Source organism: Pecten maximus, chromosome 19 (genome assembly GCF_902652985.1).
Source record: "Pecten maximus chromosome 19, xPecMax1.1, whole genome shotgun sequence".
In the NCBI taxonomy this organism is placed as follows: Eukaryota; Metazoa; Mollusca; class Bivalvia; order Pectinida; family Pectinidae; genus Pecten; species Pecten maximus.
In genome coordinates, this window is record NC_047033.1 from 23,690,478 (window position 1) to 23,709,914 (window position 19,437).

At 38.8% G+C, this 19,437-nt stretch overlaps 1 protein-coding gene across 2 annotated transcripts in view; it reads left to right on the top strand.

The window, feature by feature from the left end:
* LOC117317665 (ADAM 17-like protease) overlaps positions 1–17,407 on the top strand; it is a 34,845-nt gene extending 17,438 nt beyond the window's left edge. The window contains exons 16-25 of one of the 2 annotated variants that reach the window (XM_033872536.1): positions 1,911–2,018; positions 3,147–3,209; positions 4,115–4,188; positions 4,585–4,697; positions 8,238–8,313; positions 8,699–8,787; positions 9,265–9,324; positions 9,437–9,629; positions 11,526–11,840; positions 12,129–17,407. In XM_033872536.1, coding sequence (XP_033728427.1) covers positions 1,911–2,018; positions 3,147–3,209; positions 4,115–4,188; positions 4,585–4,697; positions 8,238–8,313; positions 8,699–8,787; positions 9,265–9,324; positions 9,437–9,629; positions 11,526–11,840; positions 12,129–12,658 — 1,621 coding nt within the window. In that variant the 3' untranslated portion in view covers positions 12,659–17,407. Of the gene's footprint in view, positions 1–1,910; positions 2,019–3,146; positions 3,210–4,114; positions 4,189–4,584; positions 4,698–8,237; positions 8,314–8,698; positions 8,788–9,264; positions 9,325–9,436; positions 9,630–11,525 lie in introns of both variants that reach the window. The other variant, XM_033872534.1, reaches the window with a different exon arrangement.
* Positions 17,408–19,437: the final 2,030 nt, after the last annotated feature.

A 19,437-nucleotide genomic window follows, 5' to 3' on the forward strand; every position in this document is an offset into this window, starting at 1 on the left:
CAGACTGTAGGTAAGTTATCAAGGGCAGACAACTGTTGTCTCCTCACCCCAGGGTCAGACTGTAGGTAAGTTCTCAAGGGCAGACAACTGTTGTCTCCTCACCCCAGGGTCAGACTGTAGGTAAGTTCTCAAGGGCAGACAACTGTTGTCTCCTTACCCCGGGGTCAGACTGTAGGTAAGTTATCAAGGGCAGACAACTGTTGTCTCCTCACCCCAGGGTCAGACTGTAAGGTAAGTTCTCAAGGGCAGACAACTGTTGTCTCCTCACCCCAGGGTCAGACTGTAGGTAAGTTCTCAAGGGCAGACAACTGTTGTCTCCTTACCCCGGGGTCAGACTGTAAGTAAGTTTGCAAGGGCAGACAACTGTTGTCTCCTCACCCAAGGGTCAGACTATAGGTAAGTGTGTATCACACCTTGTCTGTGTGACCAGTACAAGGGGAGACAACTGTTGTCTCCTAACCCCAGGGTCAGACTGTAGGTAAGTTCTCACACCTTGTCTGTGTGACCAGTACAAGGGCAGACAACTGTTGTCTCCTAACCCCAGGGTCTGACTGTAGGTAAATTCTCATACCTCGTATGTGTGACTGGTACAAGGGCAGACAACTGTTGTCTCCTCATCCCGGGGTCAGACTGTAGGTAAGTTCTCACACCTCGTCTGTGTGACCTGAACAAGGGCAGATAACTGTGGTCTCACCCCAGGGTCAGACTGTAGGTAAGTTCTCACACCTTGTCTGTGTGACCAGTACAAGGGTAGACAACTTTTGTTTTCTCACCCCAGCGTTAGACTGAAGGTAAGTTCTCATACCTCGTCTGTGTGACCGGTACAAGGGCAGACAACTGTTGTCTCCTCACCCTGGAGTTAGACTGAAGGTAAGTTCTCAAGGGCAGACAACTGTTATCTCCTCACCCCAGGGTCAGACTGTAGGTAAGTTCTCACACCTTGTCTGTGTGACTAGTACAAGGGCAGACAACTGTTGTCTCCTCACCCCGAGGTCAGACTGTAGGTAAGTTCTCATACCTCGTCTGTGTGACCGGTACAAGGGCAGACAACTGTTGTCTCCTCAACCCGGGGTCAGACTGAAGGTAAGTTCTCAAGGGCAGACAACTGTTGTCTCCTCACCCCGAGGTCAGACTGTAGGTAAGTTCTCATACCTCGTCTGTGTGACCGGTACAAGGGCAGACAACTGTTGTCTCCTCAACCCGGGGTCAGACTGTAGGTAAGTTCTCATACCTCGTCTGTGTGACCGGTACAAGGGCAGACAACTGTTGTCTCCTCACCCTGGAGTTAGACTGAAGGTAAGTTCTCACACCTTATCTGTGTGACTAGTACAAGGGCAGATAACTGTTGTCTCCTCACCCCAGGGTCAGACTGTAGGTAAGTTCTCACACCTTGTCTGTGTGACTGGTACAAGGGCAGACAACTGTTGTCTCCTCACCCCGGGGTCAGACTGTAGGTAAGTTCTCACACCTTGTCTGTGGGACTAGTGCAAGGGCAGACAACTGTTGTCTCCTCACCCCAGGGTCAGACTGTAGGTAGGTTCTCACATTTGTCTGTGGGACTGGTACAAGGGCAGACAACTGTTGTCTGCCTCACTCCTATGTTTGACTGAAGGTAAGCTTTCACAACTCGTCAGGGTCAACAAACATAATGAGAATAATTGTGCATTTGTAAGATGGAATGATTAACCTATTCTATATTTATTTTCTTTAATTTTATTTTGATTATAAATAGTATGTACTTGTCTATTCTTTTTTTGTGTTTCCTTATTTTTGAAAAAGATGTTTATATGAACACTCACAAGTAAAAACTGCTTTGTGGATTCATCAGAATGCCTAAATATCATTTCTGGCTGTAATTACAATGTTTTAGAAAAGAATTCTTAATAAATTATTCATACACTTTTTCACAGCCCATACAACAAGGCCTGTTGTTCACATTGTAAACTCGCTGTAGCTGGAACAGTTTGTCTGCAGACAGTAGATGACAACTTTGACTGTAAAGGCAGTTCCCAGTGCAAGTATCCTTTTAATGGCCATCTCAGAACATCTCAACACACACACACCTCTGGTTAAGTTTGAGAGTTTCCCAGGTACAGGCACCAGTGTCTTAATCTGTTCACTGAAGTTTGCAGGAATTTTCACCAGGAATCTTCACCAGGAATCTTCACCAGAAACATTTTTATCTTTGCTGGCTGTGGGAGATCCCAACTCACGGAGATACCAAAAGTACTTTGTTTTTAAATATAAGTGCGTAACATCACTACCCAAGATTTATTTCACCTGTTTCTGAAATTGATCAAAGATGAATGTCACAATAATTAAAAACCACAAGTCTCTGTTCAACAATCAAAGTTTTAACAATCAAAGCTTACTAAACAGGTATACAGACAATACAAGGGGTCTTAAGTCTTATATCTTCAATGCTTTGAGATCGCAGATGGTAGACATTTCTGGTGGTTTGTTGTAACCTACTAGTCAAGTGCTAATTCATTTTAGGAATATCAACATTAACACAGTTCAGAATATACAAATGTCCCTAGAGCTTTCCAACTAAAACATCCTACAGTGCTTCCTTACTAGAATACTTGCTTGTTTTCCTGGTCAGAAGTACCGATAAATGTCATCTTAGGTTGAGTGAACTTCATATTAGTTCAAAAAGTGCATTGAAATTTGAAATATCTGCAAAAGACGACAAGTGCTTCCAGTTCAAAAAATATTAAATGGAGCTTTGATTTTCATGTAACTTTCAGAAATTATTCTAATATCTCTAATTGCTTGTTGCATTTTTAATTAGATTTGAAATTCTATAATATAGTATGACATTTAAGATGTGGAATATTCATATCTTTATAATAATACTCTTGGCTATATACATGTACAGAGGTGACACCTCTGCTTTTGTTGTTTAATTTTTAATTATCAGCTTATAAACTTATTTCATTGGATGAAATTATTGGATTATACATTTGTACTAATCTTATGTAAAAGTCACAAAGTAACAGATTAATCTAAATTTTGATGTGGGTCAATTTCATCAGAATTGTCTTTTTGTTTTGAATTATACTCAACAATGTACATGTAGTATAATTAAGATATTTACTTAAAATATTGTACATATGAAGAAAAGTTTCCTTAAAGTTCTGTAGCGGGTTCCAGTACGACTGCCCACCACCCGGGAAGAAAGCAGACAACACATCCTGTCAGGATGCGTGAGTGTTTAATTGTTTATTTCTATAACCTAGTATGTACATCCTCACTGATATTTACACTGACTATAGTCAGTGAGACGAAATCTATAAATAGATGGAGTCATATAGGTGGTAAAACCAGTAACTAACGCAGACAGAGCATTGACTATAGTCTATAAATAGACGGAGTCATATAGGTGGTAAAACCAGTAACTAACGCAGACAGAGCATTGACTATAGTCTATAAATAGACGGAGTCATGTAGGTGGTAAACCAGTAACTAACTAATGCCGACAGAGCAATGACCAAAATCAGTGAGACGAAATCTATAAATAGATGGAGTCATGAAGGCGTTAAACCAGCAACTAGCTATAGCCATCAGAACACTGACTATAGTTGGGGAGACGAAACCTAACAAAGGGCGGAGTCATGTAGGTGGTAAACCAGTAACTAACTAATGCCGACAGAGCACTGATTACAGTCAGTGAGACAAAATCTATAAATAGGCAGAGTCATGTAGGTGGTAAGCTAGTAACTAATTTACCTCTTGTAAAGCTGACACAACACTGACTATAGTTTGTTAGATAAAGCCTAGCAATAGGCAGAGCCATGTAGGTCGTAAACTAGTAACTAACTACTATAATTTGAGCTTTTGTCTGGATTATGGATTATCCATATTTTCAGTTTTACCTGAAAGTCTAATGTAATTCTGGACTATCTTGACTGATGTGTGTTATAATATACATAGTGGAGGTTGGGGGGTGGGGGCATTCAGTTGAATGTCGAAATTAGTAAACTATTCAGCCTGGGTTAAACATTTGATACAAATAATTTGGAGAGGACTGTTAAAAGACAAATCATTAATGTATATAATTGATGTTCAGCCTTAATGTTAACATGCTGTAATGAGGTTTTCTCCATTTCAGCGGTAAATGTGTAGACGGACATTGTGTAGGATTCTGTCAACAAATGGGCATGATTCCCTGTGTATGTTCCCCTGGTAAGATACTCACTCTGCCTAGCTATAGAATACTGATTAATATAGAATTTATTATTCTCTCATCAATAAGAATACCTAATGATAAAAAAACTGTATCAAAAGTTTCATGATAAGAAATTTACAAAAGCTGTAGAAATATACATCATGTAGTTAAATTAATCAAGTCCATATTCCTTTATTTGTCTTTTAACAATGAATTTAAATATCTTAATAATTCCAATGTGGAATGTGTCATATACATAGATTGATCAAATTAAAACTCAGAAATGATATGTTGTATGAAAAGCTGTAATTTGTAGGATAAATTTTCCAGACCTAAATTTTTTCCACACAAATAAAAAGGCTTCAGATTTAGTCTATGATACGTGTACCAGCACTATAAACCTGTGTTTACAGAGAGTGGCCTAGCCTGCTACAGATGCTGTAAAGCTGCCAGGGATTCCAAATGTGTCAGCTTTACAGAACTACTGGACAACGGCAGGACTTGTTACAAAGGATACTGCCAGGCGGTGAGTAATCGAATATCACAGGTGCTGCAATGTTTACAATGGAATTTTGATTAAAACTAGATCAATTATAAATAGATACATGTTTGTGACAGAGTGATTGAAATTAGAAATCAGGATTTAATCTGCAAATTGATGGTCTATGTCATAAAATAACTGGGTTCATTATTGATGTAAAATAAGATTTGATTAGCTCGCCGGGACCAAGTTCACTGCTATAGCCCTGGTATCATCAGAGTTGGCGTCATCCATAAACAGCTAGGTTAAAGTTTTTATAAACCAGAGTTGTGTGAATACTAAATCAATGAGGATACAGCTTAGGTATTTGACATGCATGCTCTTTGTGACCTTTCCATTGCTACTATAGTTGCAGACCAACTGACCTTGACTAAGACTTTTGACCTACTTTTAAAAAACTTTAACCTTGGCCACAGTATTAACTGTATGAGATAGCTGAGGGCTTTCTTATTTGACATGTGTTCCTTGTGACAAAACATTTCTAATGGTACTGCATTTGCAGACCTGCTGACCTTGACTGACCTTGGCTGACCTTTGACCTACTTTTTAAGAAATGATTGTTCTGAATTTCAACTCAATCGGCAAACTATGTTGTCTTTTTACAACTCTTGTTTGATTTTACTGTTGTAATGCTAATTTTGTTGGAAGAAATTGTGTCCTCTAATTGGCTAAAGGGTTAGCGTTAGTTATCTAAAGGGTTAGCGTTAGTTATCTAAAGGGTTAGCATTAGTTATCTAAAGGGTTAGCGTTAGTTATCTAAAGGGTTAGCGTTAGTTATCTAAAGGGTTATAGTTATCTAAAGGGTTAGCGTTAGTTATCTAAAGGGTTAGCGTTAGTTATCTAAAGGGTTAGCGTTAGTTATCTAAAGGGTTAGCGTTAGTTATCTAAAGGGTTATAGTTATCTAAAGGGTTAGCGTTAGTTATCTAAAGGGTTAGCGTTAGTTATCTAAAGGGTTAGCGTTAGTTATCTAAAGGGTTATAGTTATCTAAAGGGTTGGCGTTAGTTATCTAAAGGGTTAGCGTTAGTTATCTAAAGGGTTAGCGTTAGTTATCGTAAGGGTTAGCGTTAGTTATCTAAAGGGTTAGCGTTAGTTATCGTAAGGGTTAGCGTTAGTTATCTAAAGGGTTAGCGTTAGTTATCTAAAGGGTTAGCGTTAGTTATCGTAAGGGTTAGCGTTAGTTATCTAAAGGGTTATAGTTATCTAAAGGGTTAGCGTTAGTGATCGTAAGGGTTAGCGTTAGTTATCTAAAGGGTTATAGTTATCTAAAGGGTTAGCGTTAGTTATCGTAAGGGTTAGCGTTAGTTATCGTAAGGGTTAGCGTTAGTTATCTAAAGGGTTATAGTTATCTAAAGGGTTAGCGTTAGTTATCTAAAGGGTTAGCGTTAGTTATCTAAAGGGTTAGCATTAGTTATCTAAAGGGTTAGCGTTAGTTATCTAAAGGGTTAGCGTTAGTTATCTAAAGGGTTATAGTTATCTAAAGGGTTAGCGTTAGTTATCTAAAGGGTTAGCGTTAGTTATCTAAAGGGTTATAGTTATCTAAAGGGTTAGCGTTAGTTATCTAAAGGGTTAGCGTTAGTTATCTAAAGGGTTAGCGTTAGTTATCTAAAGGGTTAGCGTTAGTTATCTAAAGGGTTATAGTTATCTAAAGGGTTGGCGTTAGTTATCTAAAGGGTTAGCGTTAGTTATCTAAAGGGTTAGCGTTAGTTATCTAAAGGGTTAGCGTTAGTTATCTAAAGGGTTAGCGTTAGTTATCTAAAGGGTTATAGTTATCTAAAGGGTTAGCGTTAGTTATCTAAAGGGTTAGCGTTCGTTATCTAAAGGGTTAGCGTTAGTTATCTAAAGGGTTAGCGTTAGTTATCTAAAGGGTTAGCGTTAGTTAGCGTTAGTTATCTAAAGGGTTAGCGTTAGTTATCTAAAGGGTTGGCGTTAGTTATCTAAAGGGTTAGCGTTAGTTATCTAAAGGGTTAGCGTTAGTTATCTAAAGGGTTAGCGTTAGTTATCTAAAGGGTTATAGTTATCTAAGGGTTAGCGGTTAGTTATCTAAAGGGTTATAGTTATCTAAAGGGTTAGCGTTAGTTATCTAAAGGGTTAGCGTTAGTTATCTAAAGGGTTAGCGTTAGTTATCTAAAGGGTTAGCGTTAGTTATCTAAAGGGTTATAGTTATCTAAAGGGTTAGCGTTAGTTATCTAAAGGGTTAGCGTTAGTTATCTAAAGGGTTGGCGTTAGTTATCTAAAGGGTTAGCGTTAGTTATCTAAAGGGTTAGCGTTAGTTATCTAAAGGGTTAGCGTTAGTTATCTAAAGGGTTAGCGTTAGTTATCTAAAGGGTTAGCGTTAGTTATCTAAAGGGTTAGCGTTAGTTATCTAAAGGGTTAGCGTTAGTTATCTAAAGGGTTATAGTTATCTAAAGGGTTAGCGTTAGTTATCTAAAGGGTTAGCGTTAGTTATCTAAAGGGTTAGCGTTAGTTATCTAAAGGGTTATAGTTATCTAAAGGGTTAGCGTTAGTTATCTAAAGGGTTAGCGTTAGTTATCTAAAGGGTTAGCATTAGTTATCTAAAGGGTTAGCGTTAGTTATCTAAAGGGTTAGCGTTAGTTAGCGTTAGTTATCTAAAGGGTTAGCGTTAGTTATCTAAAGGGTTAGCGTTAGTTATCTAAAGGGTTGGCGTTAGTTATCTAAAGGGTTAGCGTTAGTTATCTAAAGGGTTAGCGCTAGTTATCGTAAGGGTTAGCGCTAGTTATTGTAAGGGTTAGCGTTAGTTATCTAAAGGGTTAGCGTTAGTTATCTAAAGGGTTAGCGTTAGTTATCTAAAGGGTTAGCGCTAGTTATCGTAAGGGTTAGCGTTAGTTATCTAAAGGGTTAGCGTTAGTTATCTAAAGGGTTAGCGTTAGTTATCTAAAGGGTTAGCGTTAGTTATCGTAAGGGTTAGCGTTAGTTATCGTAAGGGTTATAGTTATCTAAAGGGTTAGCGTTAGTTATCTAAAGGGTTAGCGTTAGTTATCTAAAGGGTTAGCGTTAGTTAGCGTTAGTTATCTAAAGGGTTAGCGTTAGTTAGCGTTAGTTATCTAAAGGGTTAGCGTTAGTTATCGTAAGGGTTAGCGTTAGTTATCTAAAGGGTTAGCGTTAGTTATCTAAAGGGTTAGCGTTAGTTATCGTAAGGGTTAGCGTTAGTTATCTAAAGGGTTAGCGTTAGTTATCGTAAGGGTTAGCGCTAGTTATCGTAAGGGTTAGCGTTAGTTATCGTAAGGGTTAGCGCTAGTTATTGTAAGGGTTAGCGTTAGTTATCTAAAGGGTTAGCGTTAGTTATCTAAAGGGTTAGCGTTAGTTATCGTAAGGGTTAGCGTTCGTTATCGTTGAGATGAGATGCATAGCTTTAATGAATTCATGAGAAGAAAACCCTCAAAAGTATTTGAGAACCATTTCAGAAAATAATTGCTTAGTTAAGTTTTGACTCTATGAAGAAACAAATATTGTATTTTTTGTTTTAACTTTGTTGATACAATTGATTTTATTTTTATGATGTTAGGGTGTGTGTATCAAAAGTCCATCACCTATTAATAAGTTTTGGAACGCACTGACGAGCCGAGTCATAGATTCTTTTGGTAAGTATCAGTTACACTTTCTCATGTATATTTAGGATAGATACAGATGCCAATATGCTGTAATTACCTACTATGTACTACCTCGAGGACAGCTCCCAAAAATCAGAATGTAGTGCAGTAACTGTAAATATGAAGCCAGATATAAAATGTAGTTATCCCTTGCAGTTTACAATCTTTTCTCTGGCTTGTCTGACATTTTAAAGTGAAAATGTGTGCATAGCCATGCCAAAATTTAAGTGACATCATTCATTTTTTATCTCTCTCAAGGGAGGTAATTCAGTCTCAACCGACATCCTTTAACATCTTTTTCTTGACTTTGCTTCAAACATACCATAACAGTTTGATGACATGTTACTGTGTTAATGTTAACAATTTGTACATACAGGAACGTTCATGAGGAACAACATTGTTTTCTTCATCACCCTCTTTACGGCGATCCTATGGCTGCCATCAGTTTTGATATTTGAGTATTTTGTAAGTATGTGCGATTCTGTGGCGGTCAATGATGTTGATATTTAATAAGTATTTTGTAAGTATGGGTGACCCTGTGGCTGTCAATGATGTTGATATTTGAGTATTTTGTAAGTATAGGCGATTCTGTGGCTGTCAATGATGTTGATATTTGAGTATTTTGTAAGTACGAGCTCTACTATATATTATGGGATGCCTTACTACCAGATACAAGTATATATTATGTACTTTTGTTGTTTAGAGAAGATTTATTGAGGATTAGCTGTACTGTATGATAATGTAAAAACATTGAATAGTGATTTAATATTTACAGTATAGGATGTGTATATCAAATAGTTAATAATATTTACAGTAAAGATATACCTTAAATAGTAAATAATATTTACAGTGTAAGATGTACAAACTTGTATGATTGCTTTTTGTTACTTACATGTATCTATCAGAATTAGATTATAAAACTTTTAAGCTTTTTCTTTTAAGGAAAACAAGAAGAAAAAAGAAGATGATTTCTTAATCAAGAAGCAAGTCAACAAACATATGGTATATCACAACTTTTTTTCTATGTTTTTGTTTATCACTAGTTAACTGTAGATTTGTGCGGTTTTTATTTTGGGCTATATGTCTTTGTACCTTGGTGTGGTTCCTTTTACAGAGAGAGAAAGTAGACATTCTACCTGAAGGATCCGAAAAACAATCTTCAATACGTCACATCGGCAGTCTCTCTGTGTCAGATTTACGGAGCTCCCGCACTCGTGATTCTGAAGACACGGGGCACAGAACATCAAATCAGATATCGGACCGTCGGCTAGAGGACGCCGGACATCCCTCAACACTTTTTAAGTCAGGTATGATTGAGTTTTGTCAGAGATTCAGACGGTTCCAAGAAGGAATAACTAAATTCAGTGTTGTTAATATATGATGACAGTGTGTTGTTTATATCACCTTGTGTCCATGGACTGTGGTCCTTGTCCATGGTCAGTGGTCCGTGGTCCATGGTCCGCGGTCCGTGGTCCGTGTTCTGCCTTTGACTGTGGTCCTTGTCCATGGTCAGTGGTCCGTGGTCCGTGTTCTGCCTTTGACTGTGGTCCTTGTCCATGGTCAGTGGTCCGTGTTCTGCCTTTGACTGTGGTCCTTGTCCATGGTAAATGGTCCGTGGTCAGTGGTCCATGGTACGTGTTCTGCCTTGGACTGTCGCTCTTGTCCATGGTCAGTGGTCAGTGGTTCATGGTCCGTGGTCTGCCTTTAACCGTGGTCCTTGTCCATGGTCAGCGGTTAATGGTCCGTGGTCTGCCTTTGACCGTAGGCCTTTTCCATGGTCAGTTATCCGTGGTTCGTGGTCTGCCTTGGACCGTGGTCCTTGTAAATGGTCAGTGGTTCGTGGTCCGTGGTCTGCCGAATGTTATTAACATTCCTTAAACAATTCTAGTTTTCTCTGTTTCTTGAGATGTACTGGATGGATCTATCTCCAATTTCATATGAAGGATCACCTTGGTCCCTAGTTGTGCCATTTTTTATTTTGGGGCCAATTAGAAAAAGGAAATGTAGATTCCTGTATCTAATGGGGCTGTGAGATCTCTGTCTGTATCAGCACACACTTACTACCACTGGTGAAGATATGTGGATTGTGCCCGAAGTGAGATGTTTTGATTTTCTCAGGGAGCCGAGACCATGGATCATCCTATGATTGTGTTCTTGGCCAAAGCAAAAAAATTGCTCTGAAAAAATTAAGCTTTTAACAGGCCTCCCATATGTTGTTCAGTGAGATAGCCACCATCTGCTACATAGAAAATATATGGCTAGTATGTTACAATACAAGGTTTATTTTGGTGCGAGACTTAGGAAAGCGGAGATGACGAAGCTTTGCTGAGATGAAGCCGAGTCATCTAGGCTTTCTCACGTGTTCGAGCCCCAAAATAAACATTTTATTGTAACATACTTGCCGTGTATTCTGTTTATCCTGCAACAATTTTCTATAAGTTGATGACATTCGTAAAACAAACAAATTTCCGTTTTGTTTACCTTTCTTGCATACCAGTGAACCTGAGTGAAGTGTATTGTTTACATACCAGTGAACCTGAGTGAAGTGTATTGTTTACATACCAGTGAACCTGAGTGAAGTGTACTGTTTACATACCAGTGAACCTGAGTGAAGTGTACTGTTTACATACCAGTGAACCTGAGTGAAGTGTACTGTTTACATACCAGTGAACCTGAGTGAAGTGTACTGTTTACATACCAGTGAACCTGAGTGAAGTGTACTGTTTACATACCAGTGAACCTGAGTGAAGTGTACTGTTTACATACCAGTGAACCTGAGTGAAGTGTACTGTTTACATACCAGTGAACCTGAGTGAAGTGTACTGTTTACATACCAGTGAACCTGAGTGAAGTGTACTGCTGTATTTTGCAGGAAAATATCCATTTGTTGATACCACTTGTGTATGTTTCATTTAAACATGTAAAAAATAAAAAACAAACAAATTAATTTGGAGATTACGACATTAGTCCCGTTAAATTTGTACATGTTACATCACACATTCAGGTCAAATTTCAAGGGTCAAGTTGAAAGTAGTCCCCCCTCAGGCAAATTCCTGTGAATCTTATTGACGGATAAAGCATATGTTTATCCGTGTAGTACTTATCGGTCTGTGTGTGGCAGTTTTAGGATAAAAATATATGACATTCCCTTAAATTTTAATCCTGGTTGAATGTAAAGATCTCGTTTTTTTTTTTCTTTGTAGGCAGCCAGCCATTATATACAGATTCTCAGAAGTTAAGTACACTGCCACAGAGTTGGAAACCAGGAGGATATGACCGCAAGCCACAACGGATTCCCCTCACTGTAGATAATCTGTCTGACCAGCGACCGGACAGGAGAGACGCCCCTCGTCACATAAATAACCTGTCGTCACAACCACGAAAGTATCCTTCCAACGCTGAACTCCAAGGACGCGTGTATACACTGCCCTATAGTGTACGCCCCCCTGTAGATAGATATACAGGTTATGGTACAGAGAATTACAATAAAGCTAGTACTCTCCCTCTCCCTGTCAGAGGTGTCAGAACGGACAATGGACAGAGTACTCTCCCTCTCCCTGTCAGAGGTGTCAGATCGGACAATGGACAGAGTACTCTCCCTCTCCCTGTCAGTGGTGTCAGAACGGACAATGGACAGAGTACTCTCCCTCTCCCTGTCAGAGGTGTCAGAACGGACAATGGACAGAGTACTCTCCCTCTCCCTGTCAGTGGTGTCAGAACGGACAATGGACAGAGTACTCTCCCTCTCCCTGTCAGAGGTGTCAGAACGGACAATGGACAGAGTACTCTCCCTCTCCCTGTCAGAGGTGTCAGAACGGACAATGGACAGAAGCCAAATAACAACGATAGGTATACATTTGATAATGGACCTGGCAGTATGCAACCTGTTGGTCACTCATTGTCAAATCAACCACCGATGACTTTCAAACCTACTGCTCTACGTATGTACGACGCAAATAGCAGCCATCTTGTTAATCCGCTGCCAAGTGGAGACGACGGACAGCACTTCGTTCCAATAAGTCATCGATCCTCTGATACGGACTATGAAAGTACTCCTAGAAATCCCCCACATTCCTATTACTACCATGAAAACCCATATGAGGAACCTGCGAATGTTAGTCAAACATCCAGAGGGCATGATGGGAAGGGGCAACCAATTAGCTATGAGAAGCTTTCCAGTAACTATGGGCCACCCATCAGCACCGAAAATCTGTCTCGACCCCGGCAAGCAACCAGCAACGAACACCTAACTGGTAACCGTGGCAACCATTACCATGATAACAGATATAGTAACCTTGGCTACGATGGCGATTCTATGACAGAAACCATGATTTAGGATATATCTTTGTTAAAAGTGTTTTAATACAAAAATTAACTGATACCACCCAAGCCTGCCATATTATATATATTGGGTTGGATACTTATTTAGACAGTATAACACTTGTCCAATCGTCAAGGCAGATTGGCCGTACAAGGTGTCCACTATGCGGATATCAGAGTCTATTGCCTAAGGTTTTGCTTTAATTTGATTGGCATTTTTTGATGCATGAGAATGTATTTTGTATGTGTGAGATTGGAATTTGACCTCAGGGATGAGTTTGAATTGCTGTTTAAGAAACAGGAGTTTGAGGTTCTGTTCATCAGACCTTGCCATGTGATGGAGTAAATCTGTATTTTTTTTACTGACATTATGCATACCTGGTATACTGATTGAATCTCATTAGTGAGAATCGTTTTATCAAAAAAAATTTAACAACTTTGGGGATTTTTTTTTATGCATAATGTAAATCATTTGATTCCATAAAACACATCTTCCTAAATCTATTTATGGTATTTTAAAGACGACAATTCTCTTTCTAAATGGTGTGTTGTGAAATAACACTGATGTTGTTGAATTGCTATAATGTTACTTATAATCGGATGTATGGGAAATAACAGCTTTAAACAACTGTATCGCTCACCTGCTTCTAATGCAACCTTGAAGTTAATCTTGGTCCTTTATGTAGATGCTAAGCTGATTACCTCTTTATTCAAATGTAAGAGTAGGATAAGTTTATTCCCTTCATTAAATTTTGTAGTCCTTCATTCCAGCATATTACTGGCCCAATATCAGATCTTTTGATCTCTTGGTTTGGTTTTTGAGAAGTTATCATTTAATGACCTGAACCTGTTTGACCACTATGATAGTGATTGTAAGGCAATGTCATTGAATTAAACAAACTTTGTAGCCCTTCACCCCAGCATACTACATGTCCAATATCAATCTATTGGCCTCTTTATTATTGAGAAAAAGTTGTTTAAAGATTTTAATGAATTTGACACCTGTGATCTTGAATGTAGGTCAAGGTTATCCATTTGAACAAGCTTGATAACCTTTCATCCCAGCATGCTACAGGCCAAATACTAGGTCTCATAATGGGCCTCCTGATTATTGAGAATAATTAAGTCGTTCAAAGATTTCGGCCTGTTTAACCCCTGTGAAATTGAATTGTAACAAATTTAACTTGGTGCCCTTTACCCCAGCATCATACATCCCAATATCAGGTCTCTGGGCCTCTGGGTTATTGAGAAGGAGTCATTTAAAGATTTAGTGTATTTTATGCCTGTGACCTTGAAAAGAGTCAAGGTCATTCATTTTAACAAAATTGGTAGCCTTGCACCTCAGCATGCTACCAACCCAAGATCTCTGGTTCTCTTGATTATTTACCCTTGAGGCAGGTGAGCTAAAAAGGAGTGACAAAAATGTTTCCATTAATTAGTAGGGTGTTAATTGTATGTTTTTGTTTATATTTTGTATAATTACGTTTGTTGACGGTTAAAAAACCTCATTAAATGGCATATTTTTTAATGATCTATTTTTGTTAATCATAACATATTACCTTATATTACGGCCATACTGATACATTTATAACCATTCCTAATTAATACTATGCAATCAGATACATAATATATTTTTTTTCATCTTTGCATTATATTTTTGTAATTTGCATAATAAACAAGTCCCTTACTGTATAACAGTACAGATGTACCGTATATATTTATTAATTTTTTCAACATTGTATACAATATTATGTGCATTATTATTTTGATGATGTTATTGATAAATTAATTTTTAATTAATGTGATGTAGATTTTGTTGACAGTTTGAGTCTTTTCTTACTTCAAACCTGGACATAAAGAAATGTTTTCTATCTATGTTTTAAATCAATCTGGAAGTTTGATGAAATTGCTGTCGCATTGTACTCAAAATGGGATGGCAATTAAGCACTGCCATAAAACTAGATTGGTACAGCATTTTGTATTTTCATGATTATTCTTTTGTACATTCCCCACTGTTAGCTGGTCTCATTACTCATGGACACAGAAGAGAGATTATGTGTTGAACCCCTGAGATTATTGCAAAGACAAAGGATTTTGCTATATTTACTGGTAAATTGCCAAGTTTATCAGTCAATCAATAACCATGCAGCATCAATTGTATTAGTGTCAATAAAAGTTTTTATTTACTTCAGATCTATACATACAAACATGGTGATCGATCCCAGTGTCAATATCATCTAAATTTGTCACTGTCAGGTACTGATCTAGACTGTTTATTATAGCGACATTGATACATCTCTTGGAGCAGGTATCCTGGTCACATGATAGATGATGGATCTGAGGTCATGTGACGAGTTTGAGGTCATGTGATGAGTTTGAGGTCATGTGATGAGTGTGGGGCCCTGTGATGAGTTTGAGGCCCTGTGATGTGTTTGAGACCCTGTGATGGGTTTGGGGGCCTGTGATGTGTTTGGGGGCCTGACGTGTTTGGGGGGCCTGTGATGTGTTTGAGGCCCTGTGATGTGTTTGAGGCCCTATGATGTGTTTGAGGTCATGTGATGTGTTTGGGGGCCTGTGATGGGTTTGGGGGCCTGTGATGGGTTTGGGGGCCTGTGATGGGTTTGGGGGCCTGTGATGAGTTTGGGGCCCTGTGACGAGTTTGAGGCCCTGTGACGAGTTTGAGGGCCTGTGATGAGTTTGAGGCCCTGTGACGAGTTTGAGGTCATGTGACGAGTTTGAGGCCCTGTGATGAGTTTGAGGCCCTGTGACGAGTTTGAGGTCATGTGACGAGTTTGAGGTCATGTGACGAGTTTGAGGTCATGTGATGAGTTTGGGGGCCTGTGATGGGTTTGGGGGCCTGTGATGAGTTTTAGGCCCTGTGATGTGTTTGAGGCCCCGTGATGTTTGAGGCCCTGTGATGTTTGAGGCCCTGTGATGAGTTTTAGGCCCTGTGATGTGTTTGAGGCCCCGTGATGTTTGAGGCCCCGTGATGTTTGAGGTCCTGTGATGAGTTTGGGGCCCTGTGATGAGTTTGGGGCCCTGTGATGAGTTTGAGGGCCTGTGATGAGTTTGGGGCCCTGTGATGAGTTTGAGGGCCTGTGATGAGTTTGGGGCCCCCATGATGTTTGTGGCCTGTTTGAAGCCCTGTGACAGAGCATAAATGAAAGATGTCTTCCTTTATGGAGTTTATCTTTGTGCCTCCATGTACAATTGTTCATGTAAAAAATCAAATTATAAACACAATGTTTCATATACATTAATGTTCCTGATCCAAAGGTTTAAGATTGTGAAATTACCTGTTGTGATTGTGTGGTGTTTATACATTGTATACTTGGATACAGACCTGATGGACCTGTTGTAACAGGATAATTAGCCTACCATCATCAGATGTTGGGCAATTCAAATCGCTCTGCATTCGTGGTCTGTCTGTATTGGTCTATCGTAAGTTCGTCCGTAAACAATACTCTTTTTATTGAAAAGTTCTGGAGGGATATTTTTCAAACTTCATATTTAGGTTCCCCTTGCATGGGGAAAGAAAGAAGGGAAAAGTAGAGAGAAGATCAATCTGACATGGAACCAATTAAGATCATTCAATGGTGGGTGCCAAGATCCCTCCGAGATCTGTAGTGTAGTTTATTAACCCACCTGTGGTTGAGGCAGCTTAATTAATTTTATAGATTTATTGGTACATGGTGTCTTTGATAAACATGTTTACTCAGATGAAACTATATGCAATCTGGTTGTGATAATATCTGTTTGGTGTTTGTAATGTGTGTAACACTAATTGTTTATATGTCTTGTGATTGTTACGTGTGTAACACTAATTGTTTAGATCTGTCTCGTGTTAGTAACATGTGTAACACTTACTGTTTATATGTCTTGTGATTGTTAGGTGTGTAACGCTAAATTGTTTAGATCTGTCTCGTGTGTAAAACTAATTTTTTATATCTGTCTCGTGATTATAACATGTGTAACACTAATTGTTTATTAACTCACCTGGTTCGCTGTCATCCTTCATCTTTTCCTTTAAATGGCTTTAACCAGTCACAAACAACTTGGTGGATTTTGGCCAAACTTTGTCAGAAGCATCATTAAGGAAAGGGATCAAATTTTGTATGCTGAAAGAGGGCAGGGCCCAATAGGGGAAATAGAAATATTCTTTAAAACACTTATAGTCATGAATGACAACAGATTTTGACCAAGGTAAGGAAGGGGAAAACATTATGCCTAAATGGTGACTCAGGTCCCCCTGGGGCATGATGGACACTGCTGAAATTGAGGTAATTTCTTTAAATGGCTACTATTCATTTGAGTGATACAGGCCCCTTGGGCCTCTTCTATCTAACTTGTGTTAGGAACGGTTGTTTGTACAGAATTTTACATTGCTCACAATAGTTCATTTTCACTCATTGCTCATACTAGGTTATAAGGATTACTGAAAATATTTTATAGTTAATCAGAATTTGAAGATAACAGCTTTATAAATATATACCAATTACATGTAGTTGTATTTGATACATATCATTATCATATGTTGTATAACATATTCATGTTTTTTGTTTACATATACTGTATTGTTTATGTCCAGTAAATGGTTTGTGTAGTAAAATCATATCAAAATTGCAAGGAGCTTAATTGTATCTATATCTTGTTCTTTTTAACTTTTTATCTTAAGATTTTATTATGTATTTGATACTTTCATTTGTCATCATATTTGGTGAAAGAATTGAGATTTATTTTCTATTAAAAAAATATTTATCACTAATTTTTGTTCTTTTTTAACTCATCTGCCTGAAGGGCAAGTGAGCTTATGCTGTGGTGCAGCTTCCTGTGTTTGTGTTGTCTGTTCATTGTCAACATTTCCTTCAAACAATTTATTCTCCATAACCAAAAGTCCCAGATCCAAGATATTTGACTGGTAGGTTTGAGTCCAACGAAGTATTCTAAGACAATTGACCTTGACCACAGCTAGGGGTCAAACATATTTTTTTTGTGAATGACTTTTATAACTCGCCTGATTCGAGGTACCAGTGAACTTACATGCCATGGTACAGTATCAGTCATCTATCAAATTTTTTCATTTAATCACTACTAGTCACAAATGACTAAATGGATTTTGACCAAAGTTGGTCAGAAGCATCCTTGGGAGAAGGAAACAAAATTTCCATAAATGGTGACTCTGGGGATGGTGGAGCAGAGCCCAATAGGGATAATAAATGTTTTCATATGATCACTGAAATATTGAGGTGAGTCATGCAGGCCCATTACAATTACAATTGTAATATTGAGCTTTCAGTGTTCTTACATGAAGCAAAACAAATTTTGATTCTTCTATATTTATCACTACCACGTAATTGCTTCCTTGGGTAAGTCCAGCAATAATTGTGAAAAGAAATGACCTTTACCCATACTCAATGCTACAGGAGTCAACATTGCTAAAACACTCCGGCCAGTGAAACAGGCCCACTGTGACCATGACCTTTACCCATACTCAATGCTACAGGAGTCAACATTGCTAAAACACTCCGGCCAGTGATACAGGCCCACTGTGACCATGACCTTTACCCATACTCAATGCTACAGGAGTCAACATTGCTAAAACACTCCGGCCAGTGATACAGGCCCACTGTGACCATGACCTTTACCCATACTCAATGCTACAGGAGTCAACATTGCTAAAACACTCCGGCCAGTGATACAGGCCCACTGTGACCATGACCTTTACCCATACTCAATGCTACAGGAGTCAACATTGCTAAAACACTCCGGCAAGTGATACAGGCCCACTGTGACCATGACCTTTACCCATACTCAATGCTACAGGAGTCGACTTTGCTAAAACACTCCAGCGAGTGATATAGGCCCACTGTGACCATGACCTTTACTCAGCTGACTCCTTGCTTAATTCTGACCAACTTTGCTTTACAATGTCATAACAAAATATTTATCTGTAAGATACAATATACTGTACTTGACCTTGACCTTTGGTAAGTTGATCCCATGTTAATTCGGATCAAGATCACTTCATAGTGTAAAAATATAGGAATTCTGACCTTGACCTTTGGACCTAAAGACTTTGACCTTTGATCTTGATGTTTAATCTCTGTCTACATTTTTGTAAACTGAATATCTTCATGTAAATCATTCAGTAAATGCTAAAGTTATCAGCCAGCAACAAAACTGTGAAGGACAGAGAAACAGATGTTGATTACTAGATGGCACCCATGTATACAGAACCCTAAAAAGAATAAGCTTATACTGGTTTACCTGAAAATAATCTATTTGTGCCAAAATTCCAAGGGCAATCTCAATCTGTGTTGTGGTTTGCCTTTGAATTCAACGTTCCAGTCACTGGAAGCACTCCCCATAATACAGACTTGTTCCCCTTTGCTTATACCGATACTTTTCATACAGAAGATTTTCTTGAGCAGCAGATGAGGTGTGCTTTGTATCGCTTACAATACCCAGCATTTTTCGTGCGAGGCTAATAGAATCTTTCACTCCCTTGGGGGTGGCTAATAGAATCTTTCACTCCCTTTGGGGTGGCTAATAGAATCTTTCACTCCCTTGGGGTTAAGACAGGAGAATTCTCAACCCAAGGCCTGCCAAGTGTTTGGCATAACTGAAGTTCCCGTCCCCCCTCCCCCCCCCCCCCCCCCCCCCCCCCCCCCCCCCCCCCTTGAGGTTTGAGATTCCCGTCTCCCCTCCCCCCTTGAGGTTTGAGATTCCCGTCTCCCCTAAGAGAAAAACACAGTAAACGTAGTCTATCTCATTACTGATTATAACAATTATCCT